Source organism: Dermacentor variabilis, chromosome 3 (genome assembly GCF_050947875.1).
Source record: "Dermacentor variabilis isolate Ectoservices chromosome 3, ASM5094787v1, whole genome shotgun sequence".
NCBI lineage: Eukaryota > Metazoa > Arthropoda > Arachnida > Ixodida > Ixodidae > Dermacentor > Dermacentor variabilis.
In genome coordinates, this window is record NC_134570.1 from 8074446 (window position 1) to 8094278 (window position 19833).

General features: G+C 43.7%; 1 protein-coding gene across 7 annotated transcripts in view; it reads right to left on the reverse strand.

The window, feature by feature from the left end:
- The window catches only part of LOC142575118 (uncharacterized), a 171263-nt gene that overhangs the window by 144125 nt on the left and 7305 nt on the right, over positions 1-19833 (reverse strand). For all 7 annotated transcript variants that reach the window (XM_075684120.1, XM_075684116.1, XM_075684121.1 and 4 more), the window contains 2 exons: positions 12739-12803; positions 10405-10522 (listed from right to left, as the gene is read on the reverse strand). In XM_075684120.1, the coding sequence (XP_075540235.1) occupies positions 10405-10522; positions 12739-12803 (183 nt within the window). The remainder of the gene's footprint in view (positions 1-10404; positions 10523-12738; positions 12804-19833) is intronic.

The window sequence follows — 19833 nt, forward strand, 5'->3', positions numbered from 1 at the left end:
CATGCGAGGTCTGCGGCACCGAAGAAAATATCGACCACCTGCTGTGCAACTATCCATGATATGCCCCAGAAAGACAAGAACTTGCCAAGGCTCTCCAAAAACTGGACAATCAGCCGCATCCTGTGCAGGTGCTGCTGAAAAGCCACCCCCATCGCTCATCGGCCCATAAAGCGGTGAAGGCGCTTTTGTGCTTCTTAAGGACGATGGGCTCGTGCGACCATCTGTGCAAATTAATGCAATTTCTATAAGACCACACACGTCAGCGAACTCACTGCAATTTCCTTCTTTCTTCCCTCCTCTCTCTCCCTGTCATTTTTATTTCCCCTTTCCCATTCCCCCAGTGTAGGGTAGCCAACCGGACGTTATTCTGGTTAACCTCCCTGCCTTCTGCTTTTCTCTTTCCCTCCTCCCGCAACTTTTGAGCACACGATTGACACTGTTCTACATGGCCTGAAGTGGAAAACATGCTTGTGCTATCCGGACGATATCATTATTTTCTCATAGACATTTGCCCAGCACCTGCAACGTCCGGACGAGGTTCTCATATGTCTCGCTAGCGCTGGTCTTTAGCTTAACACTAAAAAGTGCCGTTTTTCAAGCAAGACGATCAAGGTCTTAGGTCACATTGTGAGCAAGGATGGTATTTGACCTCATCCTGACAAAATTTCGGCAGTACTTTGTTTTCCTCGACCAGAAAAGACCAAAGAACTATGCAGTTTCCTTGGCATCGCTTCCTATTTCCGCTGATTTATACACGACTTCGCCTCTATAGCTGCTCCTTCACAGAACTTCGTTCTGGTGCTCCCTTCATATGGTCACCAGAATGTGAATCTGCCTTTGACCAGCTGAAGGGCGCTCTCCCATCTGAATGTCTCCTGTGTCATTTTGATGAGACTGCATCCACAATCTTGCACACGGACACTAGTGGCCATGGAATTGGTGCTGTCCTTCTCCAGCAAAACGCCTCTTTGCGTGAGAGAGTCGTTGCATATGCAAGTCACGTACTCACACCTCCTGAGAAGAACTATACCATCACCGAGCAGGAATGCCTAACTGTTGTTTGGTCCATCCAGAAGTTTCGCCTTTATCTCCACGACCGCCATTTTACCATCATTACAGACCATGTTTTGAGATAGTTATGCTGCCTGCATTGCATTATTCGTCACCACGTTTTTTATTATGTAACCTTAATTACAACTGTTTTACATTTGTATTATTTCCCCCCCACTGTAATGCTCTCTGAGCAAATGTGGGACTGTATAATAAATAAATAAATACTTTAAAAAATCACGCCTTATGTTGGCTCTCCACACTCAAGAACTTGTCAGGATGTCTTGGTCGCTGTATTCTTCGTCTGCAAGAATGACTTTGAGATCATCTACAAGTCTGGTAAAAAGCACCAAGACGCAGACGCTCTTTCTCGCTGCCCACTTCCTACAGCCGCACTCATCAATGACTCTGCAACCCCCTCCACGGATGTAATCACTGACATCTCTTCAACAGCGATTCTGTCCTTCGCCGCTCTTGAACATCTCACTTCGGATGACCATGAATCATTTTCGTCTCAACAACTTGCCAATTCGTACTGTCGACGTATTACAGACCGCATTCGTGGAGCTTCGCACCTGCCTAACGCCAGGCTCCGTCGACAGCTGACACAATTTAAGCTACAAAACTTCGTGCTGTACTGCCATATCTATCATCCTGACAGACAACGCTGGGTGCCCGTACTGCCTCACTGCCTTCGTGCTCGTGTCCTTCAGGCCTTTCATGATGATTTGACTGCTGGCCAACTTGGCATCCAGAAAACTTACGACCGCGTAAGAAGTCGCTTCTACTGGCCTGGACTGTCTACCAGTGTGGCGAGATACATCTCTTCCTGCGCCATTTGTCAGCGCCGAAAATGGCCAACATCAGCTCCTGTCGGGCTGCTACTACTGGTCTCATGTCCTGCGGAACCATTAGAGGTTGCTGGCATTGATCTCTATGGGCCACTTCCCATGACTCCCACCGGTAGTCGATGGATAGTTGCAGCCGCTGAACACCTCACGCGCTATGCCGGAACAGCTTGTCAGTTCTGCATCTGCTTCTGAACTTGCTACCTTCATTCTTCAAGCCATAATCCTGTGTCACGGCACCCCTCGTGTCCTTCTGAGCGACCGTGGAAAGCCATTTCTTTCAGAAATGGTAGGCGAAGTACTCCAGAGCCTCTGGCACAACTCACAAGACTACTTCAGGGTACCATCCTCAGACCAACGGCCTGACTGAGAGGTTTCATCGTACGCGCTCTGACATGATAGCCGCCTATATTCAACTAGATCACAGAAATTGGGATGCAATTTTGCCATTCGTCACCTTCGCTATAACACCACCATTCAACGTGCAACTGGCTACTCGCCATTCTACCTTGTTTATGGCCTTTCGCCCAGTTCCTTTCTCTACGTTACTTTCTTCTCTGCCCCTGTCAGTCCATCTCCATCTTCCTGTGAAGAATATTCCCCGCCTCGACCATTGTTGTCAGCGTGCCCGCTCCAACACCGAAGTCAGACAACAAGACCGCAAAAATCATTATGACTCATCTCATCGCATAGTTTTCTACCATCCCGGCGATGAAGTGCTGCTCCAGACATCAGTTCACACTCTTAGGTTGTGTGACAAGTTTCAGTCCCACTTTATTGGCCCATACACGGTCCTGGAAATGACTTCTCTTGTTAATTATTGTGTGACCCCTGTTGTTCCTTCAACTGACCGCCATTGCCGCTCTGCCAAAGTAGTCCATGTTTCACGTACGAAGCCCTTCATGCGACGTCCCCCGTACCTTTAGGCTGCGGCCAGGATGGCCGCTCTCGCGCAGCGGAAATTCGTGTGGGCATTTATTGTGCACTTCTTCATCATCTGTATACTATCATCATCATGTGTGTGCCCTTCTTTATCGTACGGGTAGTCGCATCATCATAGTGGACTGTGCCGAGGGTCCTTCGCCGTGTCTCTCTGATATATATATATCAGAGAGAGAGAGAGAGGGGGTAAAGGAAGGGGAGGAGTGGTAGTTGCCGGCGGAGAACCCCCCCTCCTTAAAATAAATTTCTAGTGACGCCACTGCTGGCAATATGAGTCTGATAATTCCAAATTCGTAAAATATGGAATACGTGCAATGCTTTAAATCTTTAGTATTTTGCCACCACAGGATGCAAGCCAGCTTTTGAGACAAGGTGCTCAGACTTAGAGAAGACGGATATCTATAGTGAATGATCAAAAAATTTGTACAAATAAAAGAAAGTTATGTCTATTGGGAGTAAGCTATTTAGGAAAGCTATTGGCAATGGGTCCATGAAGAGAGAGAATGCAGTTGAACTTATATGCAGGCACAAGTTACCGCATAGATTAAAATGTGAAGTGGTTAATCAAATTTATTTATTTATTTATACATACTGCAGCGCTATAGCAGCAGTGGGTTAAGAAAAGGTACAGAAAATGCATTGGAGTATACAGCGGTAAACACAAGTGAACACTTTTACAAAAGAGCACTGATGAAAGAATACACAAGAAGTTATACAAATGCTGCCAGGCATGGGTGAGTTGGGAAAAAGGGAAAAATTGTCATCCACCCAGCAGTAGCCCGAAGCTACAAAGCTTCATGCTTTGTGCAAGTGCCCAATGCACCACCCACAGGTGCCACTGCATACAGCATCCAACACACCTAAATGCAAAAAGATGCTGTTGTGTGTTCTGAGGTAAAAGCAATGTTAAATTGTTTCATATTTGAAGTTTCCCAGTCAGTTAACTTGCTGCCAACCACATAAGCCAATCTTTGCCATTTTTTTTTTTTTTGTCATCTGTATTTCATAGAGGGGGGCACATATCAACTTTTTCGTATACAAATATAGTAAGTATCGAATATCGCACTGTCAAACACAGACGCATATATTTGCAGCAGGAATACTTATTTTGACATAATTATATGCCACACTTGTACTGACGAGAAAAAAAAAGACACTACCAACTATCATGAATAATTAGGATCAGTTCTAAACACAAGGTCACTAACTGTCCTTAAAGAAATACAAGAAAAGCCTCTCAACTCCTTTAGACCCTGACTGCAAACAAGCTTTCCAAGAATGATTGGCTGGGCTATGACTAGCTTTCCAAAAAAAGCTAAATAGATTGTTATTGAAAAAATATCGGAGCCTATGTTCACAAAACCGCTCTTACGCAGATGTGTTCATAAGAGAAAATATCAGCCAAATGTGATGGTGGACATGTTATAAGCAAAGATGGTCAGCCAATGGCAACAGTCACGAGCGAAAAGCTTTGTTAATTCGGCCCCAGAAGTTGTGGAGAAGAAACAGCTGCTGAAGGGCTTGTGTGCCGCAGACACATGTAAAAGGGACCGTTCCAAGAAAAGCACCACAGGTTGTAGCGTAAAAGATAAAACTTATAGGTGACTAGACTGCAAGGAACACTAAATGACAGACTACAAGCAAAAATCACAGATTGCCATGTAGACTTCTGCTACAAAACCGAAAACAAGACTTGCATTACCCATTTTGCTTCTGCATTGCTTCGAAAACTTTTGTCATTGTTCCACTTCTAATAAAAAACTACTGGAAATCATTGCAAGTTCAGCACTCGGCTTATTGTTTTATACTTGTCTTCCTAAGGCTTTATTTTCCTGTTAGCACAACAATGTATTCATTACATGCTTTGACAAGACTCAGAGAGAAGGTTAGCTTGTACCAAAAAGAAATTATCAACACGAACCGCAATATGAAAGCTTGGAAAGGAAAGTCAACAACCTAGATAATCGGAGAAAGCGACCAAATTTAATTCTTTATGGCCTGCCAGAAACTGATGGAGAGATGAGTGAAATTCTTGGACAAACCGTGAACAAAGTTGTTATTCCGGACACACTCTGCTTAAATCTGGTTACTATCAAACGCATAAACTGTCTTAGAAGAGCAGAACAGAACAAGAATAGGCGAATAATTTTCAAGCTGCTAGATTTCAGACAGAAATCAGCCATATTGCCATAAGCCACAAAAGCACCAACTTTCCAATTGGAGAAGATTTTCCACCCAGAATCAGAGACATTAGAAGGAAGCTGTGGAAGAGCGCCAAAGAAAACCACAAGAACAAGAAGGTATCGCTAGCATTTGATAAATTCTTCATTAACAATCGAGCCTTCACTTGGGACAAAGAAAAGAACAACAAACTCCGTCTCCAAACATAGGGTGACACACTGCTGAGGCGGCAAAGTCGCCAAACTTATCAACACGTAAAATCCAAGCCCTAACCATATTAATGTTAACACAAGAAGCGTTCTGAAAAAAATGGAGGTTCTGTAAAGTCTTCTACTTGAACATGATCCTGATAAGAGTGGGAGTTAAACAAACATGGCTTTTCCCCGAAATATTTGATGATGAAGTTGTTCCTCCTAATTGTGTCATTATTCACAAAGACCGACCTACTTGCCGCTTTACAGCATCGCCTTACCCATCAAAAAACGCCTTTCATATGTATGCCTTCCCATTAGGACAGACACCAAGACCATTTTCTACCAGCTTCTTTTTGATGACACCTACGTATTTGGTGGATGCATTTACCAAAGCCCATCATCCGGTCACGAGTGCATAACCACAATTCAAGATTTAATGCAACATCACAAATGCAGCTCTCGTGTCCTGCTTATGGGATACTTTAACATTCCAGACATTTACTGGACTACACTTAACCCCACATCGGTTGCGGCAGACGTATTGATAGACCTAATGTTGAACTTTAACCTTCATCAAATCATATAACCTCCAACGTGTACACGGAACACAACTAAAAACATACTTGACTTGATACTTCTTAGTCAACACTTTCCTGTAGACCTGGTTCCAACTGATATAGCTGAACGCATATCTTAACATAGCAGACCCATCTGCTTGCTGCTGCTCGGCTTAAGCTTTACAGGTCAACAGCGTGGATCAACTGTAATCAATTTTGAAAGGACAGATGATAATAGTGTGCTAAACCATCTTGCACAAGATTTTGAATATTTTTTCATAGCTAGCTTCTGACGCAGCCAGTGACGCCAATCTACTCTGGCCCAGGTTCAAATCTGCTGTTATCCACTGTATTACTAACTTCTGTGGGGATGCGCGACTCTCGCGCGTCCCCTGATGTTTTTCCCGCATAGCGCGTCTCCTGTAATCCCACTTCGCCGCGTGGCCTGCGTGACGTCAGCGGCGGTCAATGTGGTTGAAGCGCGGTGCGAGAGATGGCGCGAGCGTCGCGCCGCTGCGGGGTTACTCGGGCGTCGGGAGACAAGGCGCTCGGGCTGTTGTGTTCGAGACAGGAAGCGGGACGGCCGTGCCGCACGTGCAGCGACCCTTTTGCCCGGCGGGTCGGCGCGCGGCGGGGACGTATCCCGCGTGCGCGCCGACCCATGCTTCTGCGAGACCGCCTCGCGTAGCCGCCCTCGAACGCGCCACGATTCGCGTGACCATACACGCGAACGACCAGGCCTTGGGATCCAGCATGGGGCGAACATATTCGCTCGCTTCCGGTCGCGGTGAGTCAGACTTCTAGATTTGTCGCGCGCCCATCGGCATGTTTTGTGGATAGCAGCTCGGCTAGCAGGCATTGATCTATGAAAGGTGCAACAAATGCCCTTGTGATTGTTTGCACTACTGTGTTGTCGTTCCTTTGTCCCAAGAGCACGGGTGTGAGAGACCCCACACTTCATACCAACAAAACTTAGGAAATCGACAGTAAACAATCCTTGGATAACACATCAAGTGATTCAGGAAAATAAAAAAAATAGAAAGGTTGTGCAGAGTTGTAAAGAACATTAACCGTGAACTTTCCATTTGACACAAGCTGCACTGCACAAAAGCAGAATTCAGACAAAAAACTAAAAATACCCAAACAATAATACTTCAGCATGACCCTTCCTACTTTTGTTTAAAAAAATCCTAAAAGGTTTTGGAGACACCTTCGCACTAACAATTCCATGGTGTCACACACGGGTCGCTAGGAAAGAGCAGAAGAAGCTAATGCATACAAACATTTTTTTGACTCAGTATTCACTACAGATAATGGTATTATTCCTCCTATTTTATCCCTTGGTCCATCAAGCATCGATTGTCTTGAAGTTCTAGATGCCGAAATACTCAACTTACTGCTTAACTTAGATCCTAAAGAATCCAACAGCCCAAATGATATTCCAAGCGAATTCCTTAAAAGATATGTGGAATGGTGTAGCAAGTATCTTAGGCTTATTTCCTGCAAGTCACTTACTTTCTCTCAACTACCAAACGACTGGAAAATTGCAAAAATAATACCCATTCATAAACTAGGAGATAAATAAGTCTTCGGTACCGAATTAACATCCGATATCTCTTATTAGCACTTTGTGTAAGTTGTTAGAACACATTATCCTAAAACACGAACGTTTTTCTTGAGAAACTAAATTTCTTGTCCCCTGATCAGCACGGATTTCCTAGCAGTCTGTCCGCTATTCCTCATTTAACTGAGGCACTAGTTCATGACTTTGCATTTAACATCAATAATCACAGCCAAATGGACATGATTTTACTTGATTTATCAAAGGCCCTTGATTGTGTTTGTCACAGTAAATTAAACGCAAAACTAAAGAGTGTAATCGCAGAGGGATTAGTTTTTTTTTCATGAATAAGAGATTTCTTAACAGATTGCTCCCACTTTGTGCTTTTCGAAGGTGTTAAATCAGAAACAGTCCCTGTAACTTCTGGAGTTGCTGAAGGTTCCGTCCTGGGACCACTATTATTTTTGATATTCATAAATGTTGTTACAAAAAACATTTACTGTAGTATCAAGCTCTTCGCTGATGGCTGCATTATCTATAACGAAATTCACAGCTTCATAGATGACCTCATAGCTCAATGCATCCATTGATAAGCTAGTAGATCGGTGTGCTAAATGGCAAATGTCCTTTAATAAGAAAAAAAATGTATAACCATTACAGGCCATCTCAATTCACTTGCACTATTAATGGTAAACCAGTAGTGATTGTTAAATAACACAAGTATTTAGGCATTATGTTGACACCAGACTTCAGATGGAACACACACATTGCCAACACTATGAGAGCTGCACTGCGTAAGCTGTTCTACGTAAAAAAGATGTTGAGGGATGGCACCCGCGTCCTCAAAGTTAATAACTGCATTCATAAGACCTGTGTTAGAGTATGCGAGCACAGTTTGGCTCCCTCATTCGCTAACTAGTACAACAAAGTTGGAGTCAGTACAGTGCAAAGCCATAAGTTTTGTGTATAACAAGTACGAACACACAGACTCTCCCACTAACCTTCTGGCTTCTGGCATTACGACACTATCCACTAGGGCAAAGCAGGGACGTCTCAAGTTTCTGTAAAAACTTCTCCATGACAGCTGTAAGATTGGTGTAAGTATGTCGCATTTTCACAGTTGTGCCCGACTCACCATAAGCATAAATGCACATTAACTGAATACTCTTTCAAAGACTTGTTTGGGCAATATTTTTTTCCACTCACAATACATTAGTGGAATCGGTTAAATCTAAGTGTCACGGACGCCGAAACATTGTCTGCTTTCAATACTAAGTTAGAAAATACATATAACCTGTAGTACCATCGGCATTTCCATAGACACTATCTCATTTGAATGCTAGTTCTGTTTTCTTAGATTCCTGCACTTATAGGATGTATTCCCTTATCCTAATATTTGCTGGCGGTGAGCAGTCAAATGTGCACCAGGGTCTAGGTGAAAGACATTCCCATTTTTGTAACAGATTCTAATGCTGGAAATCCTGTGCTTGGTTTTACTTCGCTTTTTATTTTTCAGTATTATTTTCTGGTGTTTGTACATTGTGCATGATTGATATGCTGTTAATTCTCTTTGCTTGGCAAACTGGTCGTAATCCTTCCTCAGTGATTGTGCTTCATTTTGCGTGCGCACCATGCACATTTTTGAAATTTCAGTGTGTGTGCGTACGTATGTGTACATGCGTGCACATGTGTGTAGTGCACATGCTTTCAAAATATTGATTTTTTTTTTAACATGGTTATCCCTTTATAATGCCCACTTGCTATGCTCTCAACTGAGAGTGGCAGTATTAACAACAAATAAATAAAATAAAATTAATGATAATTTGCTTTGTTGAGCAGCCAGAGACTAATGTTGAATTCCAATGGCGGAGTCGGAGCAGCCAATGGACTCCGCAAGCGAGCACTCGACTCTGGCGCAGAGCAACGCCTCCAGATCCGCAATTGGAACACAACCTGCGCCGCCGGAGCAAGGCGGAAGCGGAAGTTCTATCACCGAGTTACCCAGGATACCTTGCGTGTTGTCATTTCCTTCCGCTGTTTGCTCCCAGCACCGCCGCACCGGTCACTTGTCTCTTCAGCGCCGTTCACCTGTTGTTTTTGTAAAAGTGCGGAATGGATATCTCGCCAAGTGTGCAGCAGCCTTTGCTTCCTCGCGAGTCGCGACCGGTGGCGCCTCCCAGCAGACAAACGTGGTAAAGGAAATACGTCACGCAGAGTTCCGGTCCACTCCGCCGATTTTGGCGGAGCATCTTTTTCTGCTCCACGGACCGACTCCCGCTCTGAATCTCCTCCGACTCTCTCACTGGAACACCTTACTCCCGCCCTCACTCTGCCATTGGAACAAACTTGCTCCGAAACGAGCAGAAAAACTTGCTCCGACTCCGCCATTGGAATTCAACATAACAGTTGATTGCTGCAAAATATTTGGTTAGTCCCAGTATTCAAAATGCCAAATAGTTCATTTTAGTATACAAATAGTTGGTATGCAATATTCTATTCATATTCAACACTTCGAATATTCACCTCACCTATAATCTACAAAACATTTTTTTAAGATTTTTGAATCACGATCAGCACTGCTTATAAAAATAAAATAAATTCTGGGGTTACACAGGTCAGAACCATTATCCAATTATGAGCAACACCAAAGTGGGGAACTCGGGATTGATTTTGACCAATCGGAGTTCTTCACCTAAATCAAAGTACAGAACACTTTTGCCCGGATGGAAATTCCATCATCGTGGTCAGGACCGAAGCCTCGACGACCTCGTGCTCAGCAGGAGCTACTACAGCAGGCCATCTTCAGTGCTTTGAAAAGCATCTGAAGATAGCTACAAACAGACACCAACCAGCGCTAATGTTTTTGGCCCACTGTGTATGCACTGTCCCCCCCATAGTAGACCTCCTTCTGAATAAATACCCTGTGCTGGTATTTATCTGAGTAAATAAAGCTGGAAGCTGAGGCTGCCAGCAGAAATAGCAACATCTGGGTTGTGCCAGCACTAGCTGCAAGCACACTTAAAGATTACACTATGTTATGTAGATTCATTGCCAAAAAAGAGCGCACTTACCTGGGGTGGTTAGACTGTGCAACTGTGCAAAGGGTTTCATGAATCTTTGTCTCGTAGGAACCCAGCCTCATTATTAACAGGGACATTAAAAGAATCAATGCCGCATCACTTATGATACCTGTGAGAGCAAGAAAAGGGGCAAAGGGAACAAAAAACACATGGTCTATCTCATGCATAAAAAAATGAAAACAATTACAAAAGTGTGAAAGCTGCTAAATGATACCATTTTCACAACACAGCATAAGCAAAGCATTGGATCACATTGACAAACTTGAATACCCAAGGCAACATGAGCTGTGAGAGAAACCGTAGTTTCTTTCTTTGTCTGTGTGGCATGAGTGTCTGTATGAGGGTGCATGTTACAAGAGGTCCTCGTGTTAGTTTTGCCCACCTGGCATTTCTTTTAATGTGCACCTAAAGCCTTGCGTACTGCCCCCCTCATTATGAAGCCACCATGGCTGAGAACTAAAACCTGCGATTTCTGACTTTACAGAAGATTCACCACAGCCACTAGGCCACCACAGCGAATAACTCACTTAAAATGCAGCGACCCAAACCAAGTAGGCTTGAAATGAAGCCACAGACGAGAGACACAGGTAACATGCAATATGAAACCTGCATGTGAGGCCTTTAATGTTTCTGAAGTAAGAATTACTCCAGCCACTAAACAATGCTAACAGACCAGCTTTTACGACTGAGCAATGCTAGGAACCCTGGTTGGTGCCTCTGTGGAACATACTAATCTAGCCTTTCTCATGCAAAGGGCAGGGGTACATTCTGTATGTGTCCCCCTAGTGGACACGTTCATTTTGTCTCCTTCTCAAGTTCCGATTGGCTGGGCTGGGGTACATGTCAGAAGGAGACAGGCATCCCCAGCCAATCAACACTTCTGCAGCAGACGAAATGGATACTAGGTGGACACTTACAGAATGACCCCCTGGTCTCACTTTTCTGGAAATCCTACAGCTGCACCAGTTGAATGCAGCTGTAGGATTCGTTTGTGCCATGCGATGCTGTTGCCATATCGCATGGCACAAATTGCCAAGGATTAAGTTATTTGGTGCCCTTGTCTTTAGCAGCAATAGTCAGTAGTCTGGTTTGTATAAGTTCTAAAGTGTCTAGTAGAGTTTGCATCGGCAACACATACTCCCACTTGCCAGGGTGAGAACTCAGCTTTGTCAACCTTTTTAAACTCCAGCGAGGAAGCAGTGCAGGTAAGCTTCATAAGTCAATGTTAGTTGAAATAAAAGCAAATAATTCCATAATAAATCTCTAATAACCTTACACCAATTGGCAAGGCTGGTTAAGCCGGGCAGCTTCACATTTCCATGTCCCCTCTGAGAAATATGACCCAAGCTGTACAAGATAACCAATGTACATTTTTGTTCAACATATTCTTTGTCAACGATGTTCTCCTTTTCTGATAACAAAATCCATATTTATTAAAGCACATCACGGAAAAATTTACAACCAGAAATAAACAATGATATGTTGATCTCAATTGGACAAATAATTTTCTAAATAACAGCAAGAAAGAAATTAATAAAATGACAGTTGTCTTTTTCTCAAAGAATTTGGTCACAAAAGAAACAAAGTTAACTTTGGTCATTTAGAGCTCTTCAGCCTCTTCTGAAATGCCAGCATATCTGCAGCAGTAGGATAGGGAAGCTTTAAATGTAAGCCGATTCGTGTTACGTTGGCTCCAGTGAAATGAGTGTTGGCGTGGAAGGCGACCGCCGTCCCCTTCTCTCGCAACTGCCATAGGAGAAGTGGGAGAAGAGGAAAGGCTGTCGTTTCCAAGCGTTCCAACAGAGCACTTCAAATGTCTCAAAGCTCTTGCACGACAGCACACGCCCCTCAAAGAGCTACATTACTTGGCCTTCGACAATAAATGCGCCCCCAACAATGCTGCACACAAGCACTCGCCCTTTGCATCGGCACTTCTGTATCGGCGCCATTGTATCATCAGAGGAAGTCTTACCTCCAACCACTAACCACCAGCCACTAACAATAAAAACGAGCGAAAGAGGCAATGAAACCATTCCTTAGAACCAAATTCCAATGGACTACAGTGGCACTTGACTCATTTGGTGTTGATGCCGTAGACACTGGTTGCCCGAGTAATTAATCATGCATAATAAATTCCTAAAGAATTCCAAGCGAAAAACATTTAAATTAAGCCCTCAAATTTGTTTCCAATTATCTGCGTGGGATGATCTTCCTCACAAAGACAGATACATTCAGCAACCTGTCATACTTAGCACAGTTTATCAGCTGTATGTCCATTGAAACCATTGACATCTTTATAGGGATATCAGCTATTGCGCTGCTCACCTGAGTCCACATATATACAGGCAACATGAGCGAGAACATTAAGTACAAGGACTGCTGCCACAAGCCTGTAACAAGAACATTTCAAAAATATCAGCATGAGAATTTATCACTACAGCACTGCTTTTTAGCAAAATGTGAGCTTACTAGTGCAATCAATGTTTGTAATTGCATAGCTGTAGTGTGAAAGAGCAGTACTTCAGAGCCACACTCCTCAAACGGAAGTCATCACTCAACACTGCTCATTTAAAAGGCTGCCACTGAGCTAATAATTCCAAACTGAAACTTAATCACCTTCCCTGCATTGCTCACTACCTCGGCGGAACACAACACTTGTAATTATAAAGACAGACTAAGGCTGAAATGGACGGAACTTTGAGTGACACTGATCGTCAACTAGTCATTTTCATTCTCTTCCTAGTGTCTACCTTTTTCTTTTTTCAGCATTCTGCAAAGTACAGGCCCGCTAAAGGAAAGTTCTAGGCTTGAAATGGTAAAGGAAGACTTATGCATATAAACACTCAGATAGAAAGGAAATTGCTATTGACCGCAGTAACTGCCTAGCCCAGTCTGCTGACATCTGAAGAGCGGTCAGCAGGGGAGGAGGGGTGGCGATAAAAGAGAAGGCGTAAGGTTAGATCAAAACTAATATATTTACAACAGAGTGCCTACGTAAAAAGAAAGAATACAGTTCACTTGTGGAGTGACTTCCTCGAGAAAGGCTGTCACTGGCACTGTTAGGTTGCGTGGAACAGTTGGGTGGCGAGGCCCGACTGTTCAAAGAAGTTGCAGTGCTCTTGTAAACTACCTCAGACCGCGTACACATGCACAGAAATTAGAATTGTGTGCACCGATGAAACCAGTTTTGTTTCGACCGCACGTGCCACGTTTCCCTGCGTTCAGAAGCCCCTCAGCAAGCTCGTTTCCATTACTTCGGCCCTTTTGCACACCTTGCAGTGCGCCAAAAAAGTTGCTTCTTATTACATATGCGACGGTAAAGCTTTGCATGTAGCCAACTAAAGCACTATTAGCCTCGTGCATCCTAAAACAGATGTCATTTATGTAAGGGTCGCCGCTTTTCTTTTTTTCAGTGCTGTTGCTAAACTGCATGAACACGAATGGGGTTTAGGGCGGCGAACAAATGTTCCGAGGCCATCAGCCATGTCCTGCTGCATGAGTGCTGGCTCCTGCAATGGCCAAAGCTAAGCAGCATTGACCTGAGCTAGTTCACGAGAGGGTGACCACCTCCAGGAGCGCCGACTGATGACAGCTCTGCCTGCCATGGAATAGTTCAAACGTACACCTTGTGCAATAGAGTTGCGGTAATGGCAGCGAAGGATGTCTCCTTCCGCCAAACTAACAACAATTCCCGATGACCAAAAATGCATCAAAAGTTGAAAGAAGGTGAGCAGACGGTATCCACATAAAGGTCAAGGTAAGCAGACCCAGCCGTAAATCGCCCTTACTCTCTGTCTATGGCCTGCTTCCTTTCTCACGTGCACGGGACATTGCCTTCTCTCCCTTTCGAAAGACATGCTTCCTACTGTCCCACGAGCCGGCAGAATGGCTTTTGGCACTCGTCGCCATGTCGAAGCATGCGCACAAAGCCCTTGCAGTGCTCAGGTGCCAGAATATAGATTTCATAAATGTCTGAGATTTTCGGTCTGTATGGCGCATGGACGAAGCACAGACAGCAGCACTCCCGGACATGAAGCCATGTGATAAAACCGGGATTGCTTCATGCCTGTTCACCTCATGCAGCAATGGTGCGGAATTATTTACGATTTCTTCATCCATGTACATGTATGCTTTCAGCTCACTATTGGTGTGGGATGGGCTGTGGAAGAAACTTGAGAAGGGTACCAAATATACCATATAGTACAGATAAGCACACAACAATTGCAGTTGCGTTCTTTCACACAAGTATCCCTATAGATGCCCATATGATGCACCTGCTTGTGTACCACTTAGCATAAATATGCATCCCCCAATAATGATATTACACAGAAGTAATCCAAATTTTATGTGCACCCACCACCTACGAAACTTGTCAAATTTTGGGAAGTTACCGCATGCAAAACACGAGACTTGAAGAAAGGGACAACACAAAGCGCTGTTGTCCCTTTCTTCAAGTCTCGTGTTTTGCTTGCAGTAACTTCCCAAAATTATGAACCTCCAACTGGCCTACACCTACACTCTGCTATGTCACATTACTTGTCAGATTCACGACAAATTCGACAAGCGAACATGTGAAGGAAGGAATGCAACCCAAAGAATACTCCTTGCATGTCACCGTATTCTCTGCAGCTAAAAACAGGAGTAAAAGAAGGCATTAAAGTGCTCTAGTTTGGCATTTTTATGCTCCGCTCAGCAGCTGAGCAGAATGGAAGCATGAATGCGCACGCGTCCTTTGCTTAGCCACAGGCGGACTAGTGGAGCAAGAAACACCATCCACTTACAAGCTGCCCGAGTGAAGCGTCGCAGCCATCTTTCGGTAGCGAGGGTGGTCAATGCGCGCACCCTCTCTCGTGCTAATGCATCGAAGCACATTGCTTGCCTCACTCTTTCCAAGATAGCTGCCTCCAGTGACATGTTGTCATCCATACCTTGCACTTCAAACATGCCTTTATTTTCATCTGCGCAGCGCAAGCCACAAACACAATTTCACATAGACGAAGGTTTATGTTTGCTAAAAGAAGTTGCAAGTGCTGACCCATTTGAAAACCCCGCAGCATGGGAGGATTTGGTGCATACTATGCAGTGCGTTGACATCGGAAAGGATTGGATTGGATGCGGAATGCAAGCTCGCTGACTATCACGTGGCATTCCCCAAAATGCACTTTAACACATTACAAGCACACATCTCGATACTTCATGGACAAGTAATTTATATATATTCATTTCACTTTATATTCCGTTTTTCTAAACTGGACCTGCTAGAAACATGTAGACAAAAATATCGATTGAAATTATTATTCCAAATACTCCAAGGCCAAATAAATATTAGGAAGGAAACATACATACCGGCACCCAGCAAACGGAGCTCCAGAACTAAACATAATCAATCTATCCAAGCTTGTACCGCTCACAATGATACGTTCAGGTACTCCTTCCCTAACATAATTGAAATGTGGAACAAGTTACCGATGTGTGTTCTGGAACATACTGATCTGTCTCAATTCAAACAAACTCTGGATGACTATCTGTGCGAGTGTGCCGCTTGATTCCGATTTATTCTGTGTGTGATTAGTCCACGTTTTTTTTTTCTTTTATATTTCTTATATTTCTTTTATACCCCCTCTGTAAGGACCCTCGCAAGAGGGTTGACAGTATTGTTAAATGAATAAATAAATAAAGTGATCAATGGGTGTTTTTATTTTGTTTCATTACCTTGAATTTGGCCAGAGAGTGCTGCAACTACCAAAGGCCTGCTCCGCTACGCTAAACACACAACTAAAATGTGATAATCGCCCGCTGCTCTGCTGTGGCTTAGCAAGGCAACTCAGAGCGGATCAGACCGTAAAGATGCTCAACTAAAACACTATTTATCACACTCTGTATTATCTATTAGTTGTCACTCAATGACATGAAGAATATGCGTATATGCGCACAAAAATATTTATTATTTGGGTTCGTTTCAACATTTGCCATCTGTCAATTGCTGATGTCCACTTATTTGATTGTTTACGCAAATATATTGCAGTTGTAGAACTCTATCATGGGGCAGGAGCTATAAATTTAAAGGTTGCTGGTGTTCTCTGGAGATGTTTTCCGGAAATGAAATACTAGTAGTGGTACGCAAAATTTGAAAAGTGTATATAATAATAGCCTGTACGATTTAGTAGTCAAATCGAATAATCATTATTCGATTTGATCTGTCGTTGAAAGTTTTCAATTGGTGCCAAAAGTTACTATTAGCACACCCCTACAAAATAAATAGCATAGTACACGTGGTTAGGCTATTTTATAGGGATAGAAATCACACACACTTCCGGCATACATACCGTGCTGTTACAGGTGCACCTGCTAAAGAGCCCGGCCGCATGGTATTGGAGGTCACATCGTTCGAGTTTCAGAGCCGTGGTACAGCGAAATGGTAAAACAAGCGGTAGCACAGAACATTTGTTTTAAAAAATATACATGCGCTCACCGCTGCTAGCACTCATTGCGCAAGCATTACTGTCACAATGACCATCGCAAGCAGTCATGCATAGCCTTGCTCACAGCCCTCCTCAGATGTTTTCCAAGTTTTGCCAACAGCCTTTTTTGTTGCTTGCGTTAAGGAGTTTCTCCACCTCCCCATGACACAGGCATCCAATGGCAAGTCCTCACACTGGCCTTTGGAATAAGCTCACATGCTCTACACAAGCAGGAACTGCATAAATAGATTATTTGCCAAAAATATTTTTTTTTAAAAGTCGTCAGTCTACATAGCACAAACTGTGCACGTGTTGTCTGCCTTTCCCGTGCTGTCCATGCTTTTTCGCCTTCTTTTCCTGCTGAACTCGGAGACTTTCGAGCAGATGTGTGCTGTTGCACATGCAATGGCAGAATGGCTCCACAAAAAAAGAAGGAAAGTGACGGTAAACTCTGCTCAATTGACTGCCATGCACCCCAACAAGCAAATGGCAATCGCTGAAGTAATTTTCAAGGATACGATGGTTACACAAAAAAGAATGTGGGCAATGTGGGGGTTCTAGCATTACGCAAGAGCAATGATTATGCAAGTAAATATAATATATCTCTGTGCGAGAAGACCACCTAATAAAAATCACGTTTCAAAACTTCACTGAGCATCGGAACACAGGAGATTCGGTTTGTTGTGTGCTGCTTGGAATGTTACAGGTCATGCAGCCATCTGCACTTTCCGCTGCAGTAGGGGTAATAAAGGCTCGCTCATTGTTTGCTGTTAATCCTATCATACAACCAGAGTCGATAGAATAAGGCAAACACAGTGCACTACCAAACACACCTCACTGCATGGGGAAAGCAAGTTTCCAGATATCATCGTATGAGCCTGGGAACTAGGAGGAGGCAAGGCAAAGTTCTATGTGCACTTGAAAAATGCCTCCACAGTCAATTGCGAAAAGAATGAAGCACCCGTGAAACTTCTGGAATCTTTCTTTATTTGCAAGTCTCCTGGGCACAATGGCACAATAGCCTAACCTGCCGGCTAGCTGGCATGCGGCCATGATGTGCCATACCGTGCAGGGCACTTTCATTATTTTCTTCTTCTTTTTTTTCCTCTCCCAACAGCCACAATTGAGTGAGCTGTCTTGGGAGCACGTTGAAGACCTGGTTGCAGACACGTGTGCTTGAAGGAATAAGGGGTAGACGCGGCGGCTAGACTGAGCCAAACACTCAAATCTGGAGAAAGAATCCATCCATGTTTTGCCTGCTTTGTAATGTTTAGTGGCACCACATCTGGCAAATGTTGGAAGTGACGTGAAAAAGCTTGATATTTCTTTGCACAAATGGCGGCATCAGCAAAAAATGCCTAAAGCCCTGCAATTTTCCAAAAGTAGTGCAATTCTTAGATATTTCCGCCACCCTGCTCTCCCTGACATTTCCTCCTCCACGCCTCCTGTCGCCCCAGCCTCCACCGCTCCCCCATTGGCCAATCTGTGTCACGTGGAAGCAGGCACCGCACTATTGTATATTTTTTTCTTTCCAGCGCGCTCCGACCGCCATTGTTGGCCTTGCATGACGAAAGTACGCACATACGGACTGATCAAGTGCGTTAGCGGAACAAATTGAGTCTGTTAGGGAAGAGAACTTAATTACGATGCCGTGCTGCTGCACCTTCGGTTGCCGCAGCCAACACAGCGACGGCAAAAGGCTTCTTTCTTTACCATCCGGCGAGCACAACACACAAAGAAGAAAAGTGTGGATACATAGGATCGGGCGGGCTGATTTCGAGGAAGTGCCAAAAAATGCACGGTTTTGTGAAGTGCCACAGTTCCTCACAACCTCTTCTTTAGAGCCTAGTGAATGCCTGCTGCTTCAAAAAAGTTTTTATGCTGTGCGTGCTTTTAGCACGTTCAAGTTGACTTTTTTCTAATGTGCTCTCTTTATTTTGTGTAGTTTCGTCTTGAGGCGAAAGTGTACGCATCTGCAGCTGGCCTGTGACATAAAAACGACTTATTCATGTAGTTTTCCGCTCCACAAGAAGTTAGCACATTCTCAACACTTTTGCAAGGCTCACTATGACTTACGGATGCAGTCATTTAGCTTCGAATGTACGTTCGCATGTATTGATTTGGTTTGTGGTGATTATTTATTTACATACCCTAAGGGCCCTTTACGGGCATTACATAGGGGGCTAAAAAAAAACCAATAAGGTGATCATATTGCATAGCACAGTGAAAAATCAGAAAAACATAAACAAACATGCGCTCAGGAAAACTGGGAACATATATAAAAGAAGTGTTTGAGAACATGCACACTTGTGGACCACAATGCTCAAGACAGTGTAAAAAAGAACACACTTCTGGTAATAATCTATTAAGGACCAGCACAGAGTAAGCACTTCAGTTTGTTCACAAATGCGTCGTAATTATTTTCGGAAACAATTTCTGCAGGTAGTTTATTCCAATGATAAATGGCAAGGAACAATGGCGAATGATGCATAAGTTTGGTGTGAGCTATCTTGGGTTGCACTTTGAGGCAGTGGTCTAATCAGGGGAAAATGCGATGTGCTGGTTTGATACGAGATTCTGTGAACGGTGAAGGATTGTGATAGAGCTTGTGAAAGCGACATAGCAGGGTGACAAGTCTTCGCTTTTCAAGTGAGCTTAAATTTAGAGATGATTTAATATCTGTGATGCTCGAGTAGCGAGCGTATTTCCTTGTGATAAACCTAGAAGCCTTATTTTGAAGTGATTCCAGTTTATCGGCAAGATAAGCTTGATGCGGGTTCCAGATGAAACCGGCATATTCTAGTTCAGATCTGACTAAAGTTGTGCATGCTAAGAGTTTGGTCGCCTGATTTGCAAAGTACAAGTTACGCCTAATGAAACCGAGGGTTTTGGATGCTTTGGTGGTTATATATTCAATGTGTTTGTGCCATGTCAAATCAGAAGAAATGTGTGCACCTAG